At 41.1% G+C, this 22,209-nt stretch overlaps 1 protein-coding gene across 5 annotated transcripts in view; it reads right to left on the bottom strand.

Moving 5' to 3' along the window:
- The window catches only part of NEDD4 (NEDD4 E3 ubiquitin protein ligase), a 121,402-nt gene that overhangs the window by 35,536 nt on the left and 63,657 nt on the right, over positions 1-22,209 (bottom strand). For all 5 annotated transcript variants that reach the window (XR_007776328.1, XR_007776327.1, XM_050967899.1 and 2 more), the window contains one exon: positions 3,723-3,773. Coding sequence is in view for 3 of the 5 variants with exons in the window: in XM_050967899.1 (XP_050823856.1) it covers positions 3,723-3,773 (51 nt within the window). In the remaining 2 variants the exon portion in view is untranslated. The remainder of the gene's footprint in view (positions 1-3,722; positions 3,774-22,209) is intronic.

Below are 22,209 nucleotides of genomic sequence, written 5' to 3'. Positions count from 1 at the left end.
CCCTGAAAATCTCATTACTTCTGTTAAAGAAATGATACAGTATTAAAAAACAACCTATTAGCAGTCTCTGAAAGTAAGAAGCATTCTACCATTACTTTTTATTAGGGCTGTCAAGTGATTAAAAAAAGTAATCACGATTAATCGCACTGTTAAACAATAGAATACCATTTATTTAATATTTTTGGATGTTTTTTACATTTTCAAACATCTTTATTTCAATTACAACACAGAATACAAAGTGTAGAGTGCTCACTTTATTTTTGATCACAAGCACTGTATAAAATCAAAAGAAACAGTATTTTCCAATTCACCTAATACAAGTATTCTATGATTCTCAGAACTGTAGTACAATCTCCTTATCATGAAAGTTGAACTTACAAATGTAGAATTATGTCAAAAAAAGGCATTCAAAAATAAAACAATGTAAAATTGTAGAGCCTGCAAGCCCACTCAGTCCTACTTCTTGTTCAGCCAACTGCTCAGACAAACAAGTTTGTTTACATTTGCAGAAGATAGTGCTGCCCGCTTCTCCTTTACACCACCTGAAAGTGAGAACAGGAGTTCTCATGGCACTGTTGTAGCTGGTGTCGCAAGATATTTATGTGACAGATGTGCTAAAGATTCGTATGTCCCTTCATGCTTTAACCACCATTCCAGAGGACATGCATCCTTGTTTGTCTTAGCAACTGGCCGAAAAAGAATTAGGACTGAGTGAACTTGTAAGCTCTGAAGTTATATATTGTTTTGTTTTTAAGTGAAGCTATGTAACAAAATAAATAAATAACATTTAAAAAAAAAATCTACACTTGTAAGTTGCACTTCCACGACAAAGAGATTGCACTACAGCACTTGTATGTGGTGAATTGAAAAATACTATTTTTTAAATCATTTTTACAGTGCAAATATTTGTAATAAATAATGCACACTGATTTCAATTACAACACAGACTACTATATGAAAACGAAGAAAAACATCCAATATATTTAATAAATTTCAATTGGTATTCTATTATTTAACAGTGTGATTTAAAGTGTGATTCAACGCGGTACTTTTTTTTTAATCACAATTAATTTTTTTTGAGTTAACTGCCTGAGTTAACTGCGATTAATCAACAGCCCTATTTTTTAATGTACAAATCAGCAACCGCAGAAGTCACTGGGGCTTATTCTGAGTGCATCTGTATAACTCACTTTTATGCAAGGTAAGTCTATGCATAAGTGATTTGAGGGCCAGATCCTTAATTCTATGACTATTACTTTGTCCGAAATCAGCATAGTTCCACTGAAGTCAGTGCAGCTACACTGGATTTACACTCACTGAAGACATAACCCTAAAACTTGAAGTTTGCCATTCGTAATGACGATCAGACTATACCGTGCTCTGTTATAATAGAATGCAAAATGGAGTTTTTCTTTTGTCTATTCATTCTTCACTAGAGGTGCTGGCGAGCAGCTCCTCAAAAACAAAGGCCACCATGTCCTACACAGCATTGCAACTAGCATTCTGAACTCAGTTTTTCCAACAGCAAAGTATCTTCTTTCTAACTGGAACTTGAGAGACAGGCTTGTGCATAGTTCTTGTTATCCCAATAATACTTTCATCATGGTATTCTTTTGAGGGTAATTTAGTACTATTGACATCAGTAATAGATCAGTTCTGTGTTCTGTATTCCAAAATACTCATCAAATTTAGAGCTAAGACCATGCATCTACTGGTCTAAAGAATTTTAGAGCCAGTTAATTCTCACCTCCCGTAGTTGTGGTATTTGCATTTCATAGATGGGAAGATACACAGAATAAAGTGCCTAACAGCACAAAATTTGAGAATTCTTTTTACCTTCAAGGTGAACAGGAATGCACTATTGTATTTGCTATATGGAATGCATTCCTTTTATTCACAGGTAACATTTAAAGAACTAGATCTTGACCTAGTCTAGAAGGAGGGCTTTAGAACTGTAAACATGCTTTTAACTGGTCATTGTGGATCAGTCAACACGTGGTAGCTGAGAATCTTTTTAAAAAAGTGGTTCAGCAAAATTATTATATTTTCAATGTGACTAGGACACAAGTGGGGATGGGAAAAAGGGAAAATCATGAGAAAGAAAGGACTAGGAATGAAGAGGGAAAAGGAGCATAAAGATTCAGTAAAGGCTAGGTTTATGCATTTTAATATGCTTCTTTCTTAAGTGAAACCCAATTTAATCTGTCAACCTTTTCTTTGTTTGAATAAATTGGGAGTTGGGAGAGTCCCATCTCTTATCTTGAACCTGCAAAGCCTCAAGGGCCTGCAGCATTTTGTAGCCCTCAATGTAATTTTGCCTTACATCAAGGAGAAAAAAAAAAAAAGAAAAAAGAAAAAAAGGAGAGAAACAATGGCACTACCATTTGTATTTCTATAAATATTATAACAAATTTTTGACTATGCAGGTGCAGGTGGCCTAGTATTCTACTGCTGACTCTGATCACTTTGCAGTGTGGATTATTTATTGTCTTTAGATAGCACCCAATGGCCTCAGTGTTGGTGTCTCCTTGTATTTTGGTTTTATGTGTTTGTATAAGACAGTCCCTGACTCAAAGCTTATAATCGAATGAGTGTAAGAAAGATGTCAGTTACACAGTCAGAATGATAGCTGGCAAATGTTAATTCAAGTCTTACTTAAAAAAAGAAAGAAGTGTTATGTGGGTGAGCAAAGGAGTAGGAAAAGGAAGTACATGTGACATTGAAGAAGAGGAAAGCAAAGGCTGAGGATAGAGAACACAGAGTTACAGAGGAAGATGGGTGAGAAAAGGTCAAAACAAACAGCTAATCAGCAAAGAAGAATACACAGAGTCCAAACTGAAAGAAGGAAAAAAAAAAGTCTGATATCACTTGTCTTCAGAGACCTGTGGGAACTGCTGTTGCCTCCACATTCCCATCAATGGAAATGTCTCCCCTTGAGATGGCACCACCTCAAACATTGTACTTCCTGCCCCATCCTATGTGGCTGGGATTACTGTGAAGCTTGGTGTCTTTTTACCAAGTTCAACACAGCTCATCAAGGCAGGAAGAAGAACAACTGCTCTTGGCTGGGTTCTCTGTCTTAGTTTTCCCACTTTTAAATGGCTGCTTCAAGATTTCTTTAGCAATTTGTGAAGTTTTCTGATCCTTGGATGAAGGCACTATATGCAAGTGGAAACATTAGTCATTTTAAATTTATTTTCCTCCCATCCCCAATTCTGCTGCGTAAGTTTCCTTAAAGCTGAAGGTTTTGCAAATGGATGAAAAACTGCAGAATAAAAAATGTATACAACTAGATTACTTTAAACTTTATTTCTTCTTACTGTGTCAGTTTTCTGTCTGTTTTCAGCAAAAAAGTATTTAAAAATAAAGATGTTTAAAATTAAGAGTAATCAGAAAGAAAGCCTTCTAAATGTCCTCTGTACTTTACAGGAAACTAGAATGAGAAATAAGAATAAGAGTCAGTCCAATCTTTTGGGTATGAACATCAAACCTCAGTTTCTTCAGGAATAAAGGAGTAGGATAATTCATATTTATTAGTAGAAGCCCATACGTAAGCATAACATTGTTTAGGTTGCATTATTTTAGTTCTGAGAAAGATCTGTGCCAAAAGATTAGAAAAGGCAGAATTTAATAAAGTCTACTGATGCTATATCTTTGTCCCAATGAATAATATATAATTGTGTATGCCAACAGGATTGCTTTATGTCATCTTAAATACAAACCGGTAATTGATGAAGAGGAACATCCACTTGACCTAAGAAGTCATCTCTTGTCTGGGGAAAAAAAACAAAACAATTAAATCATGAAAAATGTTATGAAGTAATAAACCCAGAAGATACTGTCTCTAGCTCATGGAAAGCCCTAATACTGCAATGCATTCTAAAAATTGGAAGTTATCCTATGTAATGTAGATTGTATAAAACGCAAACAAATGTTCACTACCCTCTCTTCCAAAACCCTCCCTCAAGCCTGACACCTAACAGAAGCACTGATTTAAAGGACTCTTGGAAGTCAAGCCACTTCCCTGGTCACCCCCTCAGTGAGTAAAAACTCATGGGCTCTTAGTATACACATCAACACTTGAAACAATTATAGATGGGTCTGATAGCACAGCCTATTAAGGTTACCTGGTACTTCCAATTACAAGACCCTGTTTTCAGTTTCTTATAACTTGGCCAAATTTTAACTACATGGGCTGAAAGCTTACATTCCAGGTGTCTGCATCAGGCATAAGTTTATTAGAAAATTTCAGCAAAAACAATTCAGCCATTTCTAAGAATGAGGTTAGGGAAAAATAACTTTTACCCATGTTAAGTTTTGGTGACCTTTTCTTTGAACAGCTTTGGAGCGAGGATTTGAAATTTGACACAAAGCCCACCCACTTCCAGACATGTCCCTTTTGCCATCCCATGAAAATCCATACAAATCTGATGGGGGGGAGGGGGGAATCCATTTGGATAAAGCTCAGAGACTTGGGTTTTTTGTTAGCAGCAAACAACAATTCATTCCTCAATGAGCATGCTCCATCTCTTTACAGGTCCTAGTGCTAACCACACAGCTCCTATAATATCCCCACACATGAAATGAGCGTACTCCTCCAGCCCAGGAATAAAGGCAGACTTTCCCTTGTAATGTCTACTCTGGGCTCAGCACTGGAACTGAGAGCAGGGAGCCCATCTTTCCTGTGCTCTTATTGACACACATCACCTTCTCAGTGATACTTAAGTACCATGGAGGAGGAAACTGATGCAAAGGCAGAAGGGACAAAAGCCAGCCCAAGGAGGAAAAAGGAGGAGAATGGGAGCCTGCTGAGACTAAGATTGGATTATGGGGGAGGAGGGTGAAATACCAGGAAAAGAAACTGGGACTGTCTGGGCAGTGAGGCTGAACTAGAAACCTGGAATGCCTACAGCCTCATTTTTTCAGAGTGCTTAATATTACATAGCTCTTGACATCATCAAGGAACAGTTCCCATTGACTTCAGTTGGACCCGAGTGTGCCTAATGCTTCCGCAAATGAAAACCCATGATAGGGTGACCAAATGTCTCGATTTTATAGGGACGGTCCCAACATTTGTGTGTCTTTGTTTTATATAGGTGAGGCGCCTATTATCCCCCACTCAGTCCCCATTTTTCACATTTGCTATCTGGTCACTCTACCCCAGGGTCTCAGGTTGGGCACCCAGAAGATCAGGACCACAGTTAATGAGCACCTGTGAAGAGTTTGGTTCAAGTGATTTGCCAAGCACCACACAGGAACTCTGTGACAGAGGCAGGGATAGAATCCAATTCCCCAGGGCAGCATTCAACTGCCTTAACCATTAGACAGTGCTTTCTTTCTGTACTCTCTTTACACTGGGTCTACTTTTATTCTTAATTGAATGTTAGTCATGTACCCTCCCACTGACAGAGCAAGTATCTACTGAACTCAGATATCCAATAAGCATGCTTTGATAACCTAGCTATGCTCAGCTATGAGAACACGCCGAATGATACATGCTGATTCCTGAAGCAGAACTAGTCACCAATGCGCACAAACTATTTATGCTAGCCTCAAATCTCCCTCCCAAAATGGGAAGGCTAGGGCGGCTGTAACCCCAGACACCTGTTCATGACATCCTCCAACTGGGTGGAAAACTCACAACTTAAGCAATACATTTCATCTAGAATAAAAAAAACAAATACAAGTTTACACAATTAGTCCTCAGCACAGCTACAGAAGGATATGAAACAAAACTGTCCAATTCAACTAGCAATTATTTTCATATAAACGAAAAATGAAGATTAATATGGGGCTTGCTTTCTGGTATTAATGCCTTTCCTGGAAATATAAATTCAGTATTTTCAATGTCATTTTAACACTGGTAAATCATCAAAATCATAAGCAAAAGTGTCAACCTCATGAAGTAATTCAAATTCAGTCTTTAAGTTTGGAAAAAGTTCTGGCCTACATCACAAACTCCTGTTACTCTTGCTGGGAAGAAATTTTCAAGAGCACACACTTAAGTTTTCCAATACTTTGTTCCCTAATCTATTTGATTTTCCAAGAAGCTGGAGAAACTGCATTCATCTCATTAACTTTTACCGTACCAAGCAGTAATATTTAGACTATTGTCCTGCAGGTCTGCAACATTAAAAGCAGAGAGATGTTAGCTTTGAACTCAGCCTCCTCTTACCCTCCGAGTTTCCTTATTACTGTGGTTTACTATTTTCGCTCTCATTTTAGAGAGGCTTTCAAATATTAGACTGTGACAACTCTCAGTGTTATAGGTGGAGTAGAAATGTACTCTCAAACTCCTGCTCACTTGCAGTTTTAACACTTGTAGCTACTTTACTCTTTAGAGATCTCTACCAAAACTGAAAATGTCTCAGACCAGGGGCAAAAACTAATCAGACAGCAGTGATAAAAACCAACAAAACTTTTCAGCATTGCAGACAGTGAGAAACAAACATCTGCAGCCCCAGTGGAGTGAGGGTGTATTGCAGAGACAGCTGCTCAACTTAAAGCTGTCCTGGACACCTTCTTGGAAAAACTGTAAACTAGAATTTAACCAACGCCCTACAGTTTAAGGAGAAAAACAACAAAAAAATAACACCACCTTAATAGATTCAATATGCCCACCACTTCAATTAAGGGCAGACAGCTCTCAAAAGGGAGGCCTGCAAGCAAGACAGAGGAGAATCTATATGTCTGACATCTGCAAAGTAAGTGTAGTTATAGTCATGTTGGTCCTAGGATAGTAGAGACAGAAGGCGGGTGAGGTTAATATCTTTTATTGGACCAATTTCTGTTGGTAAGAGAGACAAGATGCTCAAAGAAGAGCTATGTGTGGCTCGAAAGCTTGTCTCTCTTACCAACAGTAGTTGGTCTAATAGAAGATATTAGTTCACTCAATTTGTATCTCTAATTTCCAAAGTGAATAAAGCAAAGACTACTACACACATTTATCACATACATTCCACACAACATGTTAGTATGTTGCTTTACGAAGAGTCTTTTAAAAAGGGTACAAACCCATTTCTGACCCTTCAAGTCACCTCTAACGAAGTAACTTGGAAAAAGCTGCAAAACTGGCTCAAATCAACTCACCACAGGGCTAACATATTAGTATGAGAACTGTATCAGATATGTTCCATACTTGTAAAGCAGCTCATGGCCTATTCATGAAACAAGCTTTAAAGAGAAAGGAAGCAAATGCAACATAAAAACAGTATGAGTGCTGTGTGTTGAAATTCCATCGCTTGTAGAAATCTGCCTTTATCATGAGAAATGCTACCTGAGTTAAGTTGATTCTGGCTATACCAGTCAGAAATGCAGTTTACCTGAAGTTACTGAAGGGCCTAAGGAGAGACTGATGTTCCACTGGAATAAAATTCAAGTGCATAGACACTTAAGGGTATGAAAGGAAGGAAAGGCTTCTGGCCTAAATTGGGTTATTGTAGATCACTAAAGCATGTTCAGAGATCCACCTCTTAATGAAGTAAGATTCTACTTGTATCAAAGCTTGGTAAATACCCACAGAGCCCTTTATACTGTGAAGAGAAATTACATTTTAGGCAACTTGCTGGACTATAAGCAAGAAATTGCTATTTCCCACCAAGCTTGAACCCAGAATGTCTAGTTCAGACCATTTTACAGCTTCAGGCAGCTTGTTCAGTTTTCAGCTTCATACACTATAGGCCAGAATTTTAAAGGTATGTAGGAGCCTCAAGGTGCAGACTGGTGCCTAAGCTTGAAAATCAATAGGAGTTAGGTGTGTAAGGCATTTTTAAAAATCCCATTAGGCACCTACATAACTTTCAAAATCTGGCCCTTAACCCAACTGCTACAAAAGAATTTCATTTGGCGAGACTTGGAACACAAGATTGTAGGTGAAATTGCCAAAAAGTAAGAGGCCTGCTCAATTTAAGAGGATAATGTGGAATATAAAACAGGGTTCTCCTTCCCGTTTTGATATCATAAATCGAATCCAAAATGGTGACAAAGTAGAACATTGGGATGTAGAGGCTACAAATGCATAATGAAACTTGAAATTATGTACAGTAACTCCTCACTTAAGATTGTAGTTATGTTCCTGAAAAATGCAAGTTTAAGTGAAACAATGCTAAACAAATCCAATTTTCCTTAATGTAAATGCAGGAGTTAGGTTCGACAGAAATTTTTTTGGGGCAGACAAAAAGGCATATACTGTACAGTACTGTACTGTGGGTGGGGAGGTGCCCAGCAATGATATCCCAAAATCCTAATAACTAGTTCCCTACCGGGTCTTTGGCAGCACTTTGGCAGCAGGGGGGTGGGGGTGTCTTCACTCGCTCTGGGTTTTCAGCAGCGTTTCAGTGGTGGGTCCTTCACCCACAGCGAGTGAAGACACCCCACCCCCCAACGAAGTGCTGACGAAGACCCAGTAGGGAATCACGCAGTGAGTATAAGTCCCACATGCCTGTCTCCCCCGCATCCGACTCCAACCCATGTCCTGCCCCTGACTGTCCCCCTCAGAACCTGCAATCCATCAAGTCTCCCCACCTCGCTCCCTGTCCCCTGACTACCCCCTCCCAAGACCAGGGGTGACAGTAAGTCCAGTGACTTACCAGTACCCTGGGGCCAGCTCTGGCTCCCAGAAGGGGCAGGGCCAAGGGAGTCAGAGCCAGTCCCAGCCCACCCTGTAAAGTGCCCACCACCACCCCGGGATGGTAGCAGCAGCAGCCGCCGCCACCGCCCGGGCCTCCTGGGGTTATTTAAAGGGCCCAGGGCTTCCCTGCTTCTACAGCCCCAGCCCTGTAAATAGCTGCTCGGGCTTTGGGGAAGCGGCGGGGCTCCCGCGGCTATTTAAAGGACTGGGGCAGCAGAAGCCCTGGACTCTTTGAATAGCCCCTGGAGCCCCTCCGCTGCCCCTGGGTTCCGGGGGCGCTCCTGCTTCTACTACCTGGTCCTTTAAATAGGGACCAGAGCCAACTCCCTATCAACTCGCCCCTCTCCCCTGACTGCCCCGACCCTATCCACCACCACCCCGAAAGACCCCTGGAACTCCCATGCCCACCCAACCCCTCATTCCCCATCCCCTGACTGCCCCCTCAGAACCTCTGCCCCCTCCAGCCACTCCTTGCCCCTCCTCCCAGCCCTGGTCCAGTCCCCTTACCATGCTGCTCAAAGCAGCAGGAGCTGCAGAGCTGCCCAGAGCGCCGGCAGTGGCGGTGCAGTGCACTGGGGCTCTGCGAGGTGAGGGGTGAGTGGAGGAGAGGCCGGGGGAGGCTCCCCAACTGGGAGCTCAGGAGGGCTGGACAGGATGGTCCCGCGGACCAGAGTTTGCCCACCCGCTGGCCCCTTTAATAACCGATTTTTGTGAACTGGTGCGAACCGGCTCCAGCTCACTACTGGAGGTGCCCCTGGCTTACCCCTGGCGCTCAGGGCTGGGGGTGCAAAGTCTGGGAGGGAGTTAAGGTGTGGGAGGGCGCTCAGGGCTGGGGCAGGCAGGAGGTGCAGAGCACCAACCTAGGGCAGCTCCTGTTTGGTGCAGGGGATGTGCAGGTGGCTCTGTGCAGAGCGACACTGCCCCCATGACCACGATTCTGGGAGCTTGCCCACCCCCCTCAGCAGGCAGGGCCATCCAGAATGCAGGGGCTTTAGGGGCTGCAGGGCCCAGGGCTAAGGGGGCCCCGAGACTGCAGCTCTAAAGCCCCTTTCAGAATGCGGCCCTGCGAGCATGGGCCGGAGGACTCAAGAGGAGCAGAGGCAGCCGGGCAGCCTGCGTATGGAGAGAAGCGGCGCTTTCCCCTTCAAAGCATCACTTCTCTCTGGCCACTGGCTGCACGGCTGCCCCTGCTCCTCCTGAGTCCTCCAGCCCATGCTTGCAGGGCCAGGGCCCCGGGGACCCCTTAGCTCAGGGCCCTGCAGACCCTAAAGCCCTTGCGTTCTGGGTGGCCGTGTCTGCCGACTGGGCGAGGGGCAGCTTCCCCACTAGTGCGCTCCCTCCCAGAAAGTCCTATGGTCCACCAAACAGCTGTCTGGCAGTGGGAGAAACGCTGGGAGGGAGGGAGGAGGTGGAGAAGAGGAACTTGTGCAATGCTCCCTTGTAAAGTCAGCCAAACCATGTTTTAAGGGAGCACTGCACAACTTTAAACAAGTATGTTCCCTAATGGAGCAGAGATATAACTTCAAAACAACGTTAAGTGGGAGGACATTAAATGAGGAGTGACTGTATAACTTTTTCTTCTTGTTAAGCTTTTTGTTGTCCCACCATTTATATGCCTGATGAAGTTAATAGCAAAAAGCTATTTAATAAGGAACTAAAAGAAAGGAATTAGCATCTTAGTATGGTGGTTCTACAATATAAATAAAGGAAGCTGTGCATTTTTATTTCAGAAGCTGGAAAAATCAGTGTATCTTAAGCCATCTCTTTAGTAGAGAGCAGCAGCTTGAACACTTGGGGTCTGTCTAGAGCTGAAAGTTAAGTAAGGACATTGTATATATACAGACTCAGACTAGCTATTTTATTCAAAAACTTGTATGCTTTCTTGACAATGCCAAAAAACAAAGGTCAATGAAAGGTTTCTCATCTAGTTTTAGAACCAGATTTGGAAACCTGACACTGAAACTTTTAAAGAGAAGAGAACAAAAGGAACAGTTTTCTGAATTTCATGCTAGATTTTCATACAAATGCAGCCATCCAATTTCTAAATTGAAGTGTTAGTTTGCAGTGGATGGAAGGTTTGTTATTAAAAGGGAGACCAACTTAAAAAAAATTGTTTTCAAGAGATAGAGCTAGTAGTTGTTTCAGGTATTATGTTTATCCCACACCAATATGGTTTTACAATCTTCCCCCCACTCTTTTTAGATTTTGCTTTCTCTTTTGAGCTATGTGATTTACATACAGGGAAAAATGTGAAATGGACATATTGAAGGCTGTCAAATGCAAATAAACTAAGAAACAAAATCAAATTCTATTTTTTTAGTCATACTAGTAATAGTAACCATAACAGACTACAGTGTTTTACACAACAGTTCATATTTTCAGACAGAAGTATCAGTTTTAAGCCACGCCAAACTGAAATTGACGAGTACTAATGAAGATGAGGAATAGATATTAGGAACTAGTGACATATATATAGGCTGGTACAAATTAACCTGCTACTCTCACACTTCAGTGTTGACTTGCAATCTCTGCTTCTGCCAACCAAGACTGCTAAATGGGTCAAGCAGTGTGACAGTTTTGCAGTGTGAATCAGTCTATATTTAAAGCGAGGCTGCAAGAAGGAGGCAGAGAGAGAAAGCATTATTCTCTGTGCATTCATCTACCAGCAACAGCATTCCACATGGCAGAATCTGAGGAGTCATTTTTATCCAATTGTGATTGAGGCATATTCACTGGCAGAGCAAAATACCAGATTTCTAGATATATTATTGGACAGGTTAAGTCTTACAGTGTGTAGAGTCAGTCTAAACATTTTTAACCTTTGTAGACTTTTCACATTCACATTTAATTCACAAATTAAATTATTAAAACAGATTTTAAACATTTAATATTAAAATTGAAGCAAAACCTATCAAATTAGAGGCTTCCTTTTAGCAAGTCATGTAACATGATTAACTTTTTGAAACCAAAATATGTGAATTCTGCTCATTTTTACATAATGGGTATATGTCTACACACAAGGACAGTGCTATTTTTAAATAAGCTATGCCAACAAATGGCAAGCCCCTTAATATTAGCATAGGCACAGTTTTAGCATCTTTGACCAGCTGACATAATTGTAATGTGGCAACACAACAGTGTGCTTACTTTACAAGCCATCAATGATCAAGTGTCACACAAAATCAGCCTATTTATAGTACAATGTCTGGTGACAGACAGTAAGTAATAATTTTGTACAGTTTGCTCTTGATTACCAATTCTGCCATTCCAAAGAAAGTAAGACTTTAAACAGGCATTGAACAGTTAGGATATATCCAAGGTCTATTGAAAACAATACAGGGAGAAAAAACTGATTATGCAATGATTACTCCTCCCTGTATCACTGCAGCACATGTGAGTTGTTTTATGTTCACTTGTAATTTGGGTTTTGACAGTGTGTGTTAGTGCTAGAGGCCTTACAAAGGCAACAAAATATATTACATAGGTCATGTAACTAAAAACACCACTGGCTGCAGGCATTAAGAAAAACATCTAGAAGGCATGATGATTAAAAAAAAAAAAAAAAAAAAAATGGATAAACTTGCTCTCCAATGCTGGCTACTCTGCCTCCCTTCTCTCTCTCTCTCAACATCAATGATCATAATTTCAGCTTAACAGAACTCCCCCCACCTACCCTCTTCCTTCACTTTTTGTCTCTCATTGCCACTCACTCTCCACATTGTGTGTCATGGTTACACCACTCTTCATGCCCTCAAAAATATCTCTGCCTCTAAAAACAGTGGTTCCCAAACTTTAACAATCTGTGAACCCCTTTCACGAAATATCAAATCTCACAAACCCCTCCTAAAAATGAATATTTCCAGGGATTTTCTCCCTTACCTGAGCATAAATGATACAAGCCGTGATCTTGGAAATAGTTTTATGATATGTTTATTACACACTATTATTGTTATTTATCATTACATTATTAATTTTATTACATTATGAAAACAGACTAGGTACCAAATGGCTAGACAGCAGTTCTGCAGAAAAGGACCTAGGGGTTACAGTGGACGAGAAGCTGGATATGAGAACAGTGTGCCCTTGTTGCCAAGAAGGCTAATGGCATTTTGGGCTGTATAAATAGGGGCACTGCCAGCAGATGGAGGGACATGATCATTCCCCTCTATTCGGCATTGGTGAGGCCTCATCCGAAGTACTGTGTACAGTTTTGGGCCCCACACTACAAGAAGGATGTGGAAAAATTGGAGAGAGAGAGAGAGAGAGAGAGAGAGAGTGTCCAGTGGAAAGCAACAAAAATTATTAGGGGGCTGGAGCACATGACTTATGAGGAGAGGCTGAAGGGAACTGGGATTGTTTAGTCTGCAGAAGAGAAGAATGAGGGTGGGTTGATAGCTGGATCTAGACTGTTCTCAGTGGTAGCAGATGACAGAACAAGGAGTAATGGTCCCAAGCTGCAGTGGGGGAGGTTTAGGTTGGATATCAGGAAAAACGTTTTCACTAAGAAGGTGGTAGAGCACTGGAATCGGTTATCTAGGGAGGTGGTGGAATCTCCTTCCTTAGAGTTTAAGGTCAGGCTTGACAAAGCCCTGGCTCGGATGATTTAGTTGGGGATTCGCCCTGCTTTGAGCAGGGGGTTGGACTAGATGACCTCTTGGGGTCCCTTCCAACCCTGAGATTCTATGAAAATGGCAAAACTCTTCCAAGATTTCATTAATTTTGCTCCTATCACTTCGATTAAGCCTCCTACATGTTTCATCAAGGAGTACCAGACGTGAAACAGCATGAAGATATTTAAGAAGCCAACTCAATTAAAGAGTTCCTCCCACAAGCATTCGAGTCTTGAGCAGTCCAGGCAAACAATGCACAACTACAACAAAGCTTTAACCTGTTCTGTCAGGAAGTCATGGTACAAGGCTCAGGTTGCTGGCCCCTGCACCCGGGATCCCTAGAGACAGCTCTGTCCACCATTGCAGAATTTTTTTTCTGAGAACCCTCTGATAGATTTTGTGAACCCCCAAGGGTTCATGAACCCCAGTTTGGGAACCACTTCTCTGAAACCTACTGGTACCTCTTCAAAGAATCCCTCCCTCCGTTATCAATAATCCCAACACCCTCCCCCCTTCAGATCTGTTTGTCAATTTTGTTTTTAGATTGGGGACCTGTTGACAGAGGGAACATTTAATTTTGCTGAACACAAAGGACAGTTAGCTTATGATACTACTCATTAGCATTCCGAAAATCTTGGTGTTCCCCTACAAACAGAATTTATGGACTAGCTCTTGAGGCCCAGCATAAAAAGGACAATGTATTGTCGTGGGGAGCCCCACGATTTCAAAAGCCTCAAAATTACTGAATGCGTATCTCATCGTTTTTAGGGTAAAGCATTTCTTAGTTCACAAATTTGTACAGGAAAAATTGCTACAACAGCTTTCACATCTGAAGTTTCCCTGCATTCCTAACTGGAAGCAGTACTGCTATTTTTTAAAATCATAAACCCACGAGCTACTGGAAAAAATATAGCTATCATGTTTGCCTACAAACTGATTTTTAAAGAAGGAGTTAAATACTTATCTCAGAAATGTGAGAAGATTTAACATATGTCAAGTTCTTGGCAATCCTCAAATAAAACATGCCTTTCAAAGAAACTGGAATGAGGGACAAAAATCAACTCTATTTTACACTTTTGTTAAAAGAACTCTTACTGATCGTGTCTTTCTTCAGGATAGCTACTATCCACTTCATTTCTGGTACTCACTCTCCTGCTATTTTAGGCACGCCAGCCTTGATAATCAACCTTTTAGCAGTGTTTTCTTCCAACCAAAAATTAAAATCCTTTACTGATACTAGTAGTTTGGAGGTCAAGAGGAGTCCATACTAATACATGGATCAGGTAGCAGGAGTGCTCTTTAGTTATATGTCGTCTTATAAACAAGTCTGACTGCCACTGGCTTCAGAGAATAAATTCCAAAATAGCACTGAAACCCAGATATCGCATATGCTAACATTGTACACTGGCAGCAGACATTAAACAGTTTGTTTAGATATCAGTTTCATGCGAGCTCAGACCCACTTCAGAAGAGGCAGGGAAAGTAGATGCTTGAAAGCAAGAACTAATTTCTTAACAAGTAGAGCAACTCAAAGTTTCTGCTTGGCAACCCACAAGTGTATAAATCAACATAAAATACATCATTTAAATTCTTTTTTTTTTTTAACCAATACCTGAGTTAAAAGCACAAAAGGACACAAGACAGCTGGTAAACAAACAAACAAACAAACAAACATTCTCAGACACAACCCTTAAAGGACTCGTACAATGATAAAGTGAGTCTGAATGAGAAAAGCTATTGTAAGAAAATAAGCTAATCACCCTGAAACCTGATACAATTAAACATGTAAAATATATTCACTCTCATCTGTTGGTTGAATACTTGAAGTTCATAAGTCTGAAGTCCAAGTTAACAGTGAAGCTTCTGGACATTTCTTCATTTACCATCATGAAGTGCATAAAATCTGTTTTTAAACTTATATTGAGGATGGTTTGTCTAGCTGAACATGCTAGGATTGTTCTCAAAGTGCTCCAGTTAATCAAATCATTTCCAAAAAAACAAAAAAAGTAACCCAACACCTGCACACTGGTTAATTACTACATTCTTCAGAGTAACTTTCTAAGAAGCTCTTGTGCAAGAGCTAAGTGTTCAAAGTAAGAGATTTTCTCTACCAACTTTCCTTATTAAAATAAACATTTCAGTGCTTGTACCAGCGAAAGCAGAAACTCAACATGCTTAGTTTTTCCTGCATAAATATTTGACCAGTTGCACATTAAACTAGTCTTCATACACAAGTCTATGGCTGTATGGGAGATGAGAAAGCGTATAGTTTTTATTGGAGAAACACAAGGTATCAACTGAAAACAGAAAAAAAGCCAAAACAAAACAAACATGGATCTGGACTATTGCCACTTAAGAAAATAAGAGCTCAATGGATCCCTTTAAAAAGGAACATTCTTTTTACTAAAACACCCAGACATCAACATTCCTTATAAGTCTGACGAGATTGAACAACTTTTCATGAGCCACCAAAGTGGCCCCAGATAGTTTCCATTTCATACTACAAAGAATTACTTAGTTGATTTATACTTTAATCAAGAAAGTTCTACTACTGCAATTTGTTTAATAAAATGGTAATACACACCATTGAGAAACGGTAGTGGTAAAATTTCAAGACAGCAAAATTTGATTTATACAAATTTCAAAGAGGTTTACATAATTCACACAACGGTTTTCATGAAAGTATAAAAGCCAAAATTGAATTACAACAATACTTTAAAAACATTAATTCCATAGATACCATAAAGCTTTATTCAGTAATGTATTTTATATCTAATAGGAATGATTTCAAGTTAATTTTACCTATACAGTAGCATGTACTTCAAAACTATTTACTTTGGTTGGTTCGTCATAGATAGCAAAGCCAACCCTAAAAACAATCCTTTAATTTGAGACATGAAAGGAATCTTTAACACTTGCTCCATTAGCTAATATATCGTGCTTGTCAGTATTTATTAAAACTAGAAAGAAACATTAAAAAATGTCTATTTCCAAAACTACTGGATTCTAGAAACTGTATTTACTGTATCTTGCCACACAGGCCTCTTGATGGCTTGTCTACATGGATACTTAACAGGCGGCAAGCCAGGATGTAAATGTACAGCGCAATAGCTTGCCCTGCTCTAACTGGACAAATGAACCCTACTACTATAGACCAAGTTCTGTAGTGTGCTCTGACATACTCCTATTTAGTATGTCAAAGTACACTACAGAACTTAAAGTGCAAGGTAACAGGGCTTATACGATGACTTAGTGTGCAGCAGACTACTGCGCTGACATTCACACAGTGGCTTGCAATGCACTAAGACATGGTCTACACACAAGGGTTAGTTTAGTTAGTTAGTTGAGTTGACACGCATTAGTTGATGTGCGATGTGTAAGCCATATTAAAAGCATGCACATGGGATGGCTGTCCCCTCTTTCAATTTGCATCATTCTGTACATGTCAAGGGTTTGGCACATAATGAGCATGTGGTGTTCTTGGAGAATATCCCATGGTCCTTTGCTTCACAGCTGAGCTTGATGAATCCTGGATTTTTTCCTCACTGCACACTGTGGGCTGTAGAACAAAAGCCAGGTAGAAGCCAGTGGTATTCTAGGACATGGGCTCAAATTAAAAACAAACAAACAAAAACAAAAAAACACACACACACACACACACCCCACCTGATTGCGCTCTGTCCCATGCACACTCTCTTTCTGGGTAAACTAGCACCAGTTTCTAATTGCTGTGCGCCAGCATGTACCCAACAGTACTCTGCACTGCTGAGATTACACAGAGATTGTCTGGACTTCATTTGAGCTCTTAGAGGCAGGTGTTTTGGACTTTGTCCGCTGTACCACTGAGCAAATGATATGGCAGGAGCAGTGGAGGAAGAAGCACAAGGGTGACTCCAAGCAACTGCTACAAACACAAGTTTTCCTGGAGTAGCTTTACATCATACAGTGCCAATTTTGGACTCAGGAAACAAGCATCAACTGGTGGGAATAGGTCGTTCTGCAGATGTGGGATGATCAGCAGTGGTGAGAAAATTTCAGGATTGCGGAGGCAACCTTGTGTGAGATGTGCTGAACTTGCCCAAGGTGCGGTGACAATGTACCACATGTGGTGCCCCACATCCATGGAGAAGAGGTTCACCATTACTATCTGAAAGAAGGCCTGAATGTTACCAGTGTAGAGAACCAATTCAGCATAGGGAGGTTGACTTTTTGGCCTCTGTCATGCAGCCGTGTAATACCTTGCATAAGGAACTGTTGCACTGGGTTATAAAGCTTTGTAATGCTCAGAAGACAGATGGCTTGCCCACATGGGGTTTCCCAAATTATATTGGGGCAACTGATGGTACTTGTATACCTATTTGCCCCTCACACCAGAACTTGGAGTAAGCAGTATTTCTCCATGATGCTCCAAGACCTGGTTGACCACAGTGACAGGTTCACACACACAAATGCAGGGTGGACTGGAAAGGTCCACAATGCTAGGATCTTTCACAACTCAGTTTTGTTTACCATAATGAATAAAGGAAACTTTGCCTCTAGGATCACTACAGACTTTAGCTGTGTGGAGATGGCTCCACTTATCCTGAGAGACCTAGCTTATCTTCTGTTTTCCTGACGAAGCTATTCGGCAAGAAAATGTCTCCTGCTGACAAAGCGCCGTCCACCCCAGCACTTTTCCTCGTTAAAACTTCTGTCATTCGGGGGTGAGGGTGAGGCGTGATTTTTTCCACACCCCTGAGTGACGACAGTTCCAACAATGAAAGTGCAGTGTAGAAAGCAGACTGAGGCTATGTATTTCCCCAGCAGAAATGTGGAAAGTAAAGATAAACAAAAACAGACTGGGTTCTGCATGAAGTGCTGGTGTGGACAGTGTTACTACTGCCACTTGTTGGGGGTGGATTAATAAAGTCAACTTTTAAGAGCTCTCACCTGTTGGCACTGAGCAGCTACACAGGAGATGGTACAGCGGCGCAGCTGCATGAGTACAACTGTGCTACCGTAAGCTCTCTAGTGTAGACATACCCTTCAGACCCTTATGGGCATGCAATGCCCAAGTCTACCTCATGCAAACTGAGAATACTAAGCAAACTTTCTTTTCCTCCTTGTCTCAATCCGCTGAATTTCACACAACTGAATGTTTTCATTACTTGAATATGCTGCAAGAGGGGAGGTAGAGTAGAGGCTGTGGCTGTACCATACTGCCATTTTGAGCAGGCAAATGGTTGGAGTTTTGTTTGGGGAATTGACCAGGCAGGACAAATGCGGGCAGGAAAAAGGAAAAGGAAAACCAGTGAATGGGAACATGCCCTCAGGGCCGGGGCTTGAAAACAGTCTATGATTGTAGCTTTAGCAGAAGACAGAAGCAGACTGTCTAGGTGGTTCTTCTGTCATTTTCAAATCATGTATGGGGTACTGAACAAATGAAGGGGGAAAGCATGGATTGCAAGAAGCAGGGAAGAAGGAGCTGGAGACTCAGAAAGGCTCCCAGCTTACATCTGGCAAAAATAGTTAAAACCATGCGATACCTGGACCAGGAGCTGGTACAACAGTATTTATAACAAAATTTAAAAATAGATATTTACAAGCTCAGGTTCTCAGTATAGGATCTGCCCTCTGAGTCCCAAGCTGGGTTTCTTGCTAAGAATCAGGCTTGCTTCCCAGATGCCATAAGGCTCCTGAGGCCCAAACAGATTCTGGCTTTCCAAGTAGAGTGCAACACTGCCCTTTTCATGTTCCTCTCTGATGATTCTTGCTGTTCTTCCTCAGGAGGGCTGTAGACTCAATAGTAGTGCAATTGCATAATATCTTGTCCAGATCCTCAAAATATGGAAGGTTTATTTCCATCCTGGCATCCCTGGTTTTAATACAAGTTCTCCTGAGCCATTTGCTCTTTATCTGGAATTGGTCGGCATCCCAGCTGTGACCCTTTCAAGACATCTGAATAGCAATGTCCACAAACATATCTTTATTACAGTGGCTGATCCCCAGAGCTTGTTGCACTGATGCTTCTCGCCAGACAGTCATGAGATCTAGGGTCTCAGCATGGCTCTAAATGGCTGCTCGAGACACATTGTAAAGGCTGTTGGAATATTGCTGTAATGCCAACATACTGGAATCCAGGAGCAAATGATCCAATGTTAGTACTGTGCCAGTTTTTAAAACAGAAGAGAGGACCAGTCAGCTTGACCACAGAGCAGACGACATACAGGTAAACAGACAAGTAATGGATGCCTGCAAAGCAATGTGGGATAGCAGTTGGAGGACTGCCAAAAACTAGTGTGCAGAAACATTGCATACACAAGAATAATTGACTGCATTAACTCAATTAGCATCAAACTTAGTACCCTTTTAAAGATGACTCCAGAGATTGCGATAAATGCAGGATTATATGATGCCTGTGCTAGATATATCATCATGAGATCCAGGCACCAGAATCCTACTGCATTTCTAGTGGAGGGTCATGTCAACATTAGGCAATTCTATTTAATTGTCTGGTGTGTAACTTGACTATGATACACATGACAGTTAGTTAGATTTAAAATTCTATTAACATTCACACAAGCTGAAACACCTACAGTCAGATAGAAGGCTCTTATGCAACACACGTTGATAGATGAAACGCACCCCTGATAGTTGCTTCAAGAGCAAGGTGTCAGCATAACATGCTTCAGCAATTTTACCATCTAATGGGCAGCAGTTAGATGACTCAAATTATCTTCACTAATTCCCACTTCTGAAGATATTTTAAGTGCACCAGTGCTCCATATAGACCAGAGCAAAAACATCTGTTTCTGCAATTATATGTAAATACCTTTCATATAGAACCTATACTTTCCAATCATTTTCTTTTAAAGTTCACATTTAGTCCACAGTAATTTCTTCCCAACCTTCTTATTTCTTATTCCATTTAATGATTGTTACTTTGAGTACTTGTCCTTACAAGTTTACTATCCAAACAACCTCATTAAGATCTTGTTTACTCTGAAAGGTTTGCAAATCAATTTATTTTCACAAGGGTTAGAGAGGGACAGGAGCCAGATATCACTTGAGCACACTTATGCACAATACAAATATAGTACAAGTCAGTAGTTAGAAATGTGAACAGTTTAGTCCTCAGTAATTCAAGTTCCCCCTACTTTGACATGCAGATGTGTCAAATAAGCTACTGCGCAAAGAGTTAGGCCACCAGGTCTTAAAGCAGTATACAGTGGAGGAATTAATCCAGAATTGGGCCTTCTATGTTCCACTGGCCAACACCCAAAACTCTATTCAGAAAAAATAGTGTCAAATCTTTGATTAGGCATAAACTAGAAAAGCTTTTTTCATCAAGGTCCACTGGTCATAATTTTAAGACTATTTTAAGAACACTTACAACCGACTGGGTGCCAGTCCAAGTCCTTGCAGCTGACTGTGGGCCGGTCAAGGACTGTAGAATGAACCCGCACAGGACTTGTTCAATGAACAAGGAATACTTCAACTTTGCCTTCACTAACTAATCATATAACAGTGTGTACATTTAAAAACAAAAAACACAATTAAGAACCCTACCAAACCACACAGCACACACAATTCTCCCCCTAGGGAAGAGAATGAATAAACCATGTCACACATGTTAGTCACCCTGTTTAATGTATTACTGGAAGGCACTCATATTACAGCGATGACGGCTGCGTAAGAACTTATTATAGGTGGGGTTGATAGCACCTCCTATTAAGATTGCCTGACGCTTCCCATAAAACCCCGTTTCAGTTACTTTTAACTTGCTAAACTAATGTTTGGGCTTAAGTTTTCTATGCTGTAACTGCCCCAGGCTTTTTAAACGTTTCAGTTAAAACAGTAAGTGCTTTGCCCATTCTAAAAAAATTCTGGTGACCTTTCCTTTAAAAAGCTGTAGCATCCCCATGCCTGTGATCAGGGGCTTAAACTAGGTACGGGGTGCCCTTTGTGTCAAAAATGCTTTTGCCATCCCCACAAAATGCATGTGCACTGTTAACACAGCTCAGTCTCAGAAGTGGTGGTGAAGGGGGTTTACCTTGCAATTGCAGCTCTAGGCTGCTGCAGACCAGATTAGGCATCAGATCTGAGAGCAGAGAGTCTCTCTCCTGTGCTCTCAGTGCTTCCCAGCTGAGTTGAGACAGCATGGAGCACAAAGCTGCAGGATTCAAATGTAGAGGGGATAAGAAACAGACCTGGAGTGGGAGACTGGACTGGACCCTGGGGTAGAAGAGTAACTAGGTGTTACACTAGAGACTGGAACTGGGATGAGAATCTCTACTCTTGAGGCTTAAGACAGGCTAAGTGAGACTGGAAGTTGGACAAGACCAGGGTCAGTGCCCACTAAAGCACATTCCCCTCCAGAGCCTGGAAACAGAATCCAGGATTTCTGAGTCTCACCATTCCAGTGCTGTCAGCAAGTATTGGGAAGCCACGTGGCAAAGAGGGTGTCCAATTCCCCTCTAGTGTTAGTCCACATAACAGTAGTAGGTTGTCATCCTGGTCAGTTATACCATTAGTTCAAGTGGCAGAGTTGTGTGGTTGAACTAAAGGTTCTAACTGTGCTGACGAGACATATGGTGTCAATATGATGCCATATAGGATTTATTTTTAGTCTGCTTTTTTAAACCTGGAAAATCAGACACACAGAAAGCTATATTTTAAAGCACACTAAGGAGGTTATGAAATCAAGTGCACAAAAGTTCAGAAATGTCAGAATTGAAGTTGCCTGAGTAATCTTAAATCAGCCCCTTTGTGCTTACACGATACAGTTTCTAACAGAACCCCTGCTTCATTCATTACACAGGATGGGCCTGTTCTAGGAACAAATGAATGTTCTGTAGTAAAGGAGTCTGTTTGTGGAACATTGACTCGTTTGTTGCAGAAGTTGGAAGGCGGGGAGTGAAGGGGATTTCAGGAAAAGCAAGGACTGGCTCATAATTAAGGCAGTTGACTGTTGCCATGGAAAACTGGATT

The sequence above is a fragment of the Gopherus flavomarginatus genome, chromosome 9 (genome assembly GCF_025201925.1).
Source record: "Gopherus flavomarginatus isolate rGopFla2 chromosome 9, rGopFla2.mat.asm, whole genome shotgun sequence".
Lineage (NCBI taxonomy): Eukaryota > Metazoa > Chordata > Testudines > Testudinidae > Gopherus > Gopherus flavomarginatus.
The sequence above is the reverse complement of the archived record's forward strand: the minus strand, read 5'-3'. Positions and strand labels throughout refer to the sequence as shown.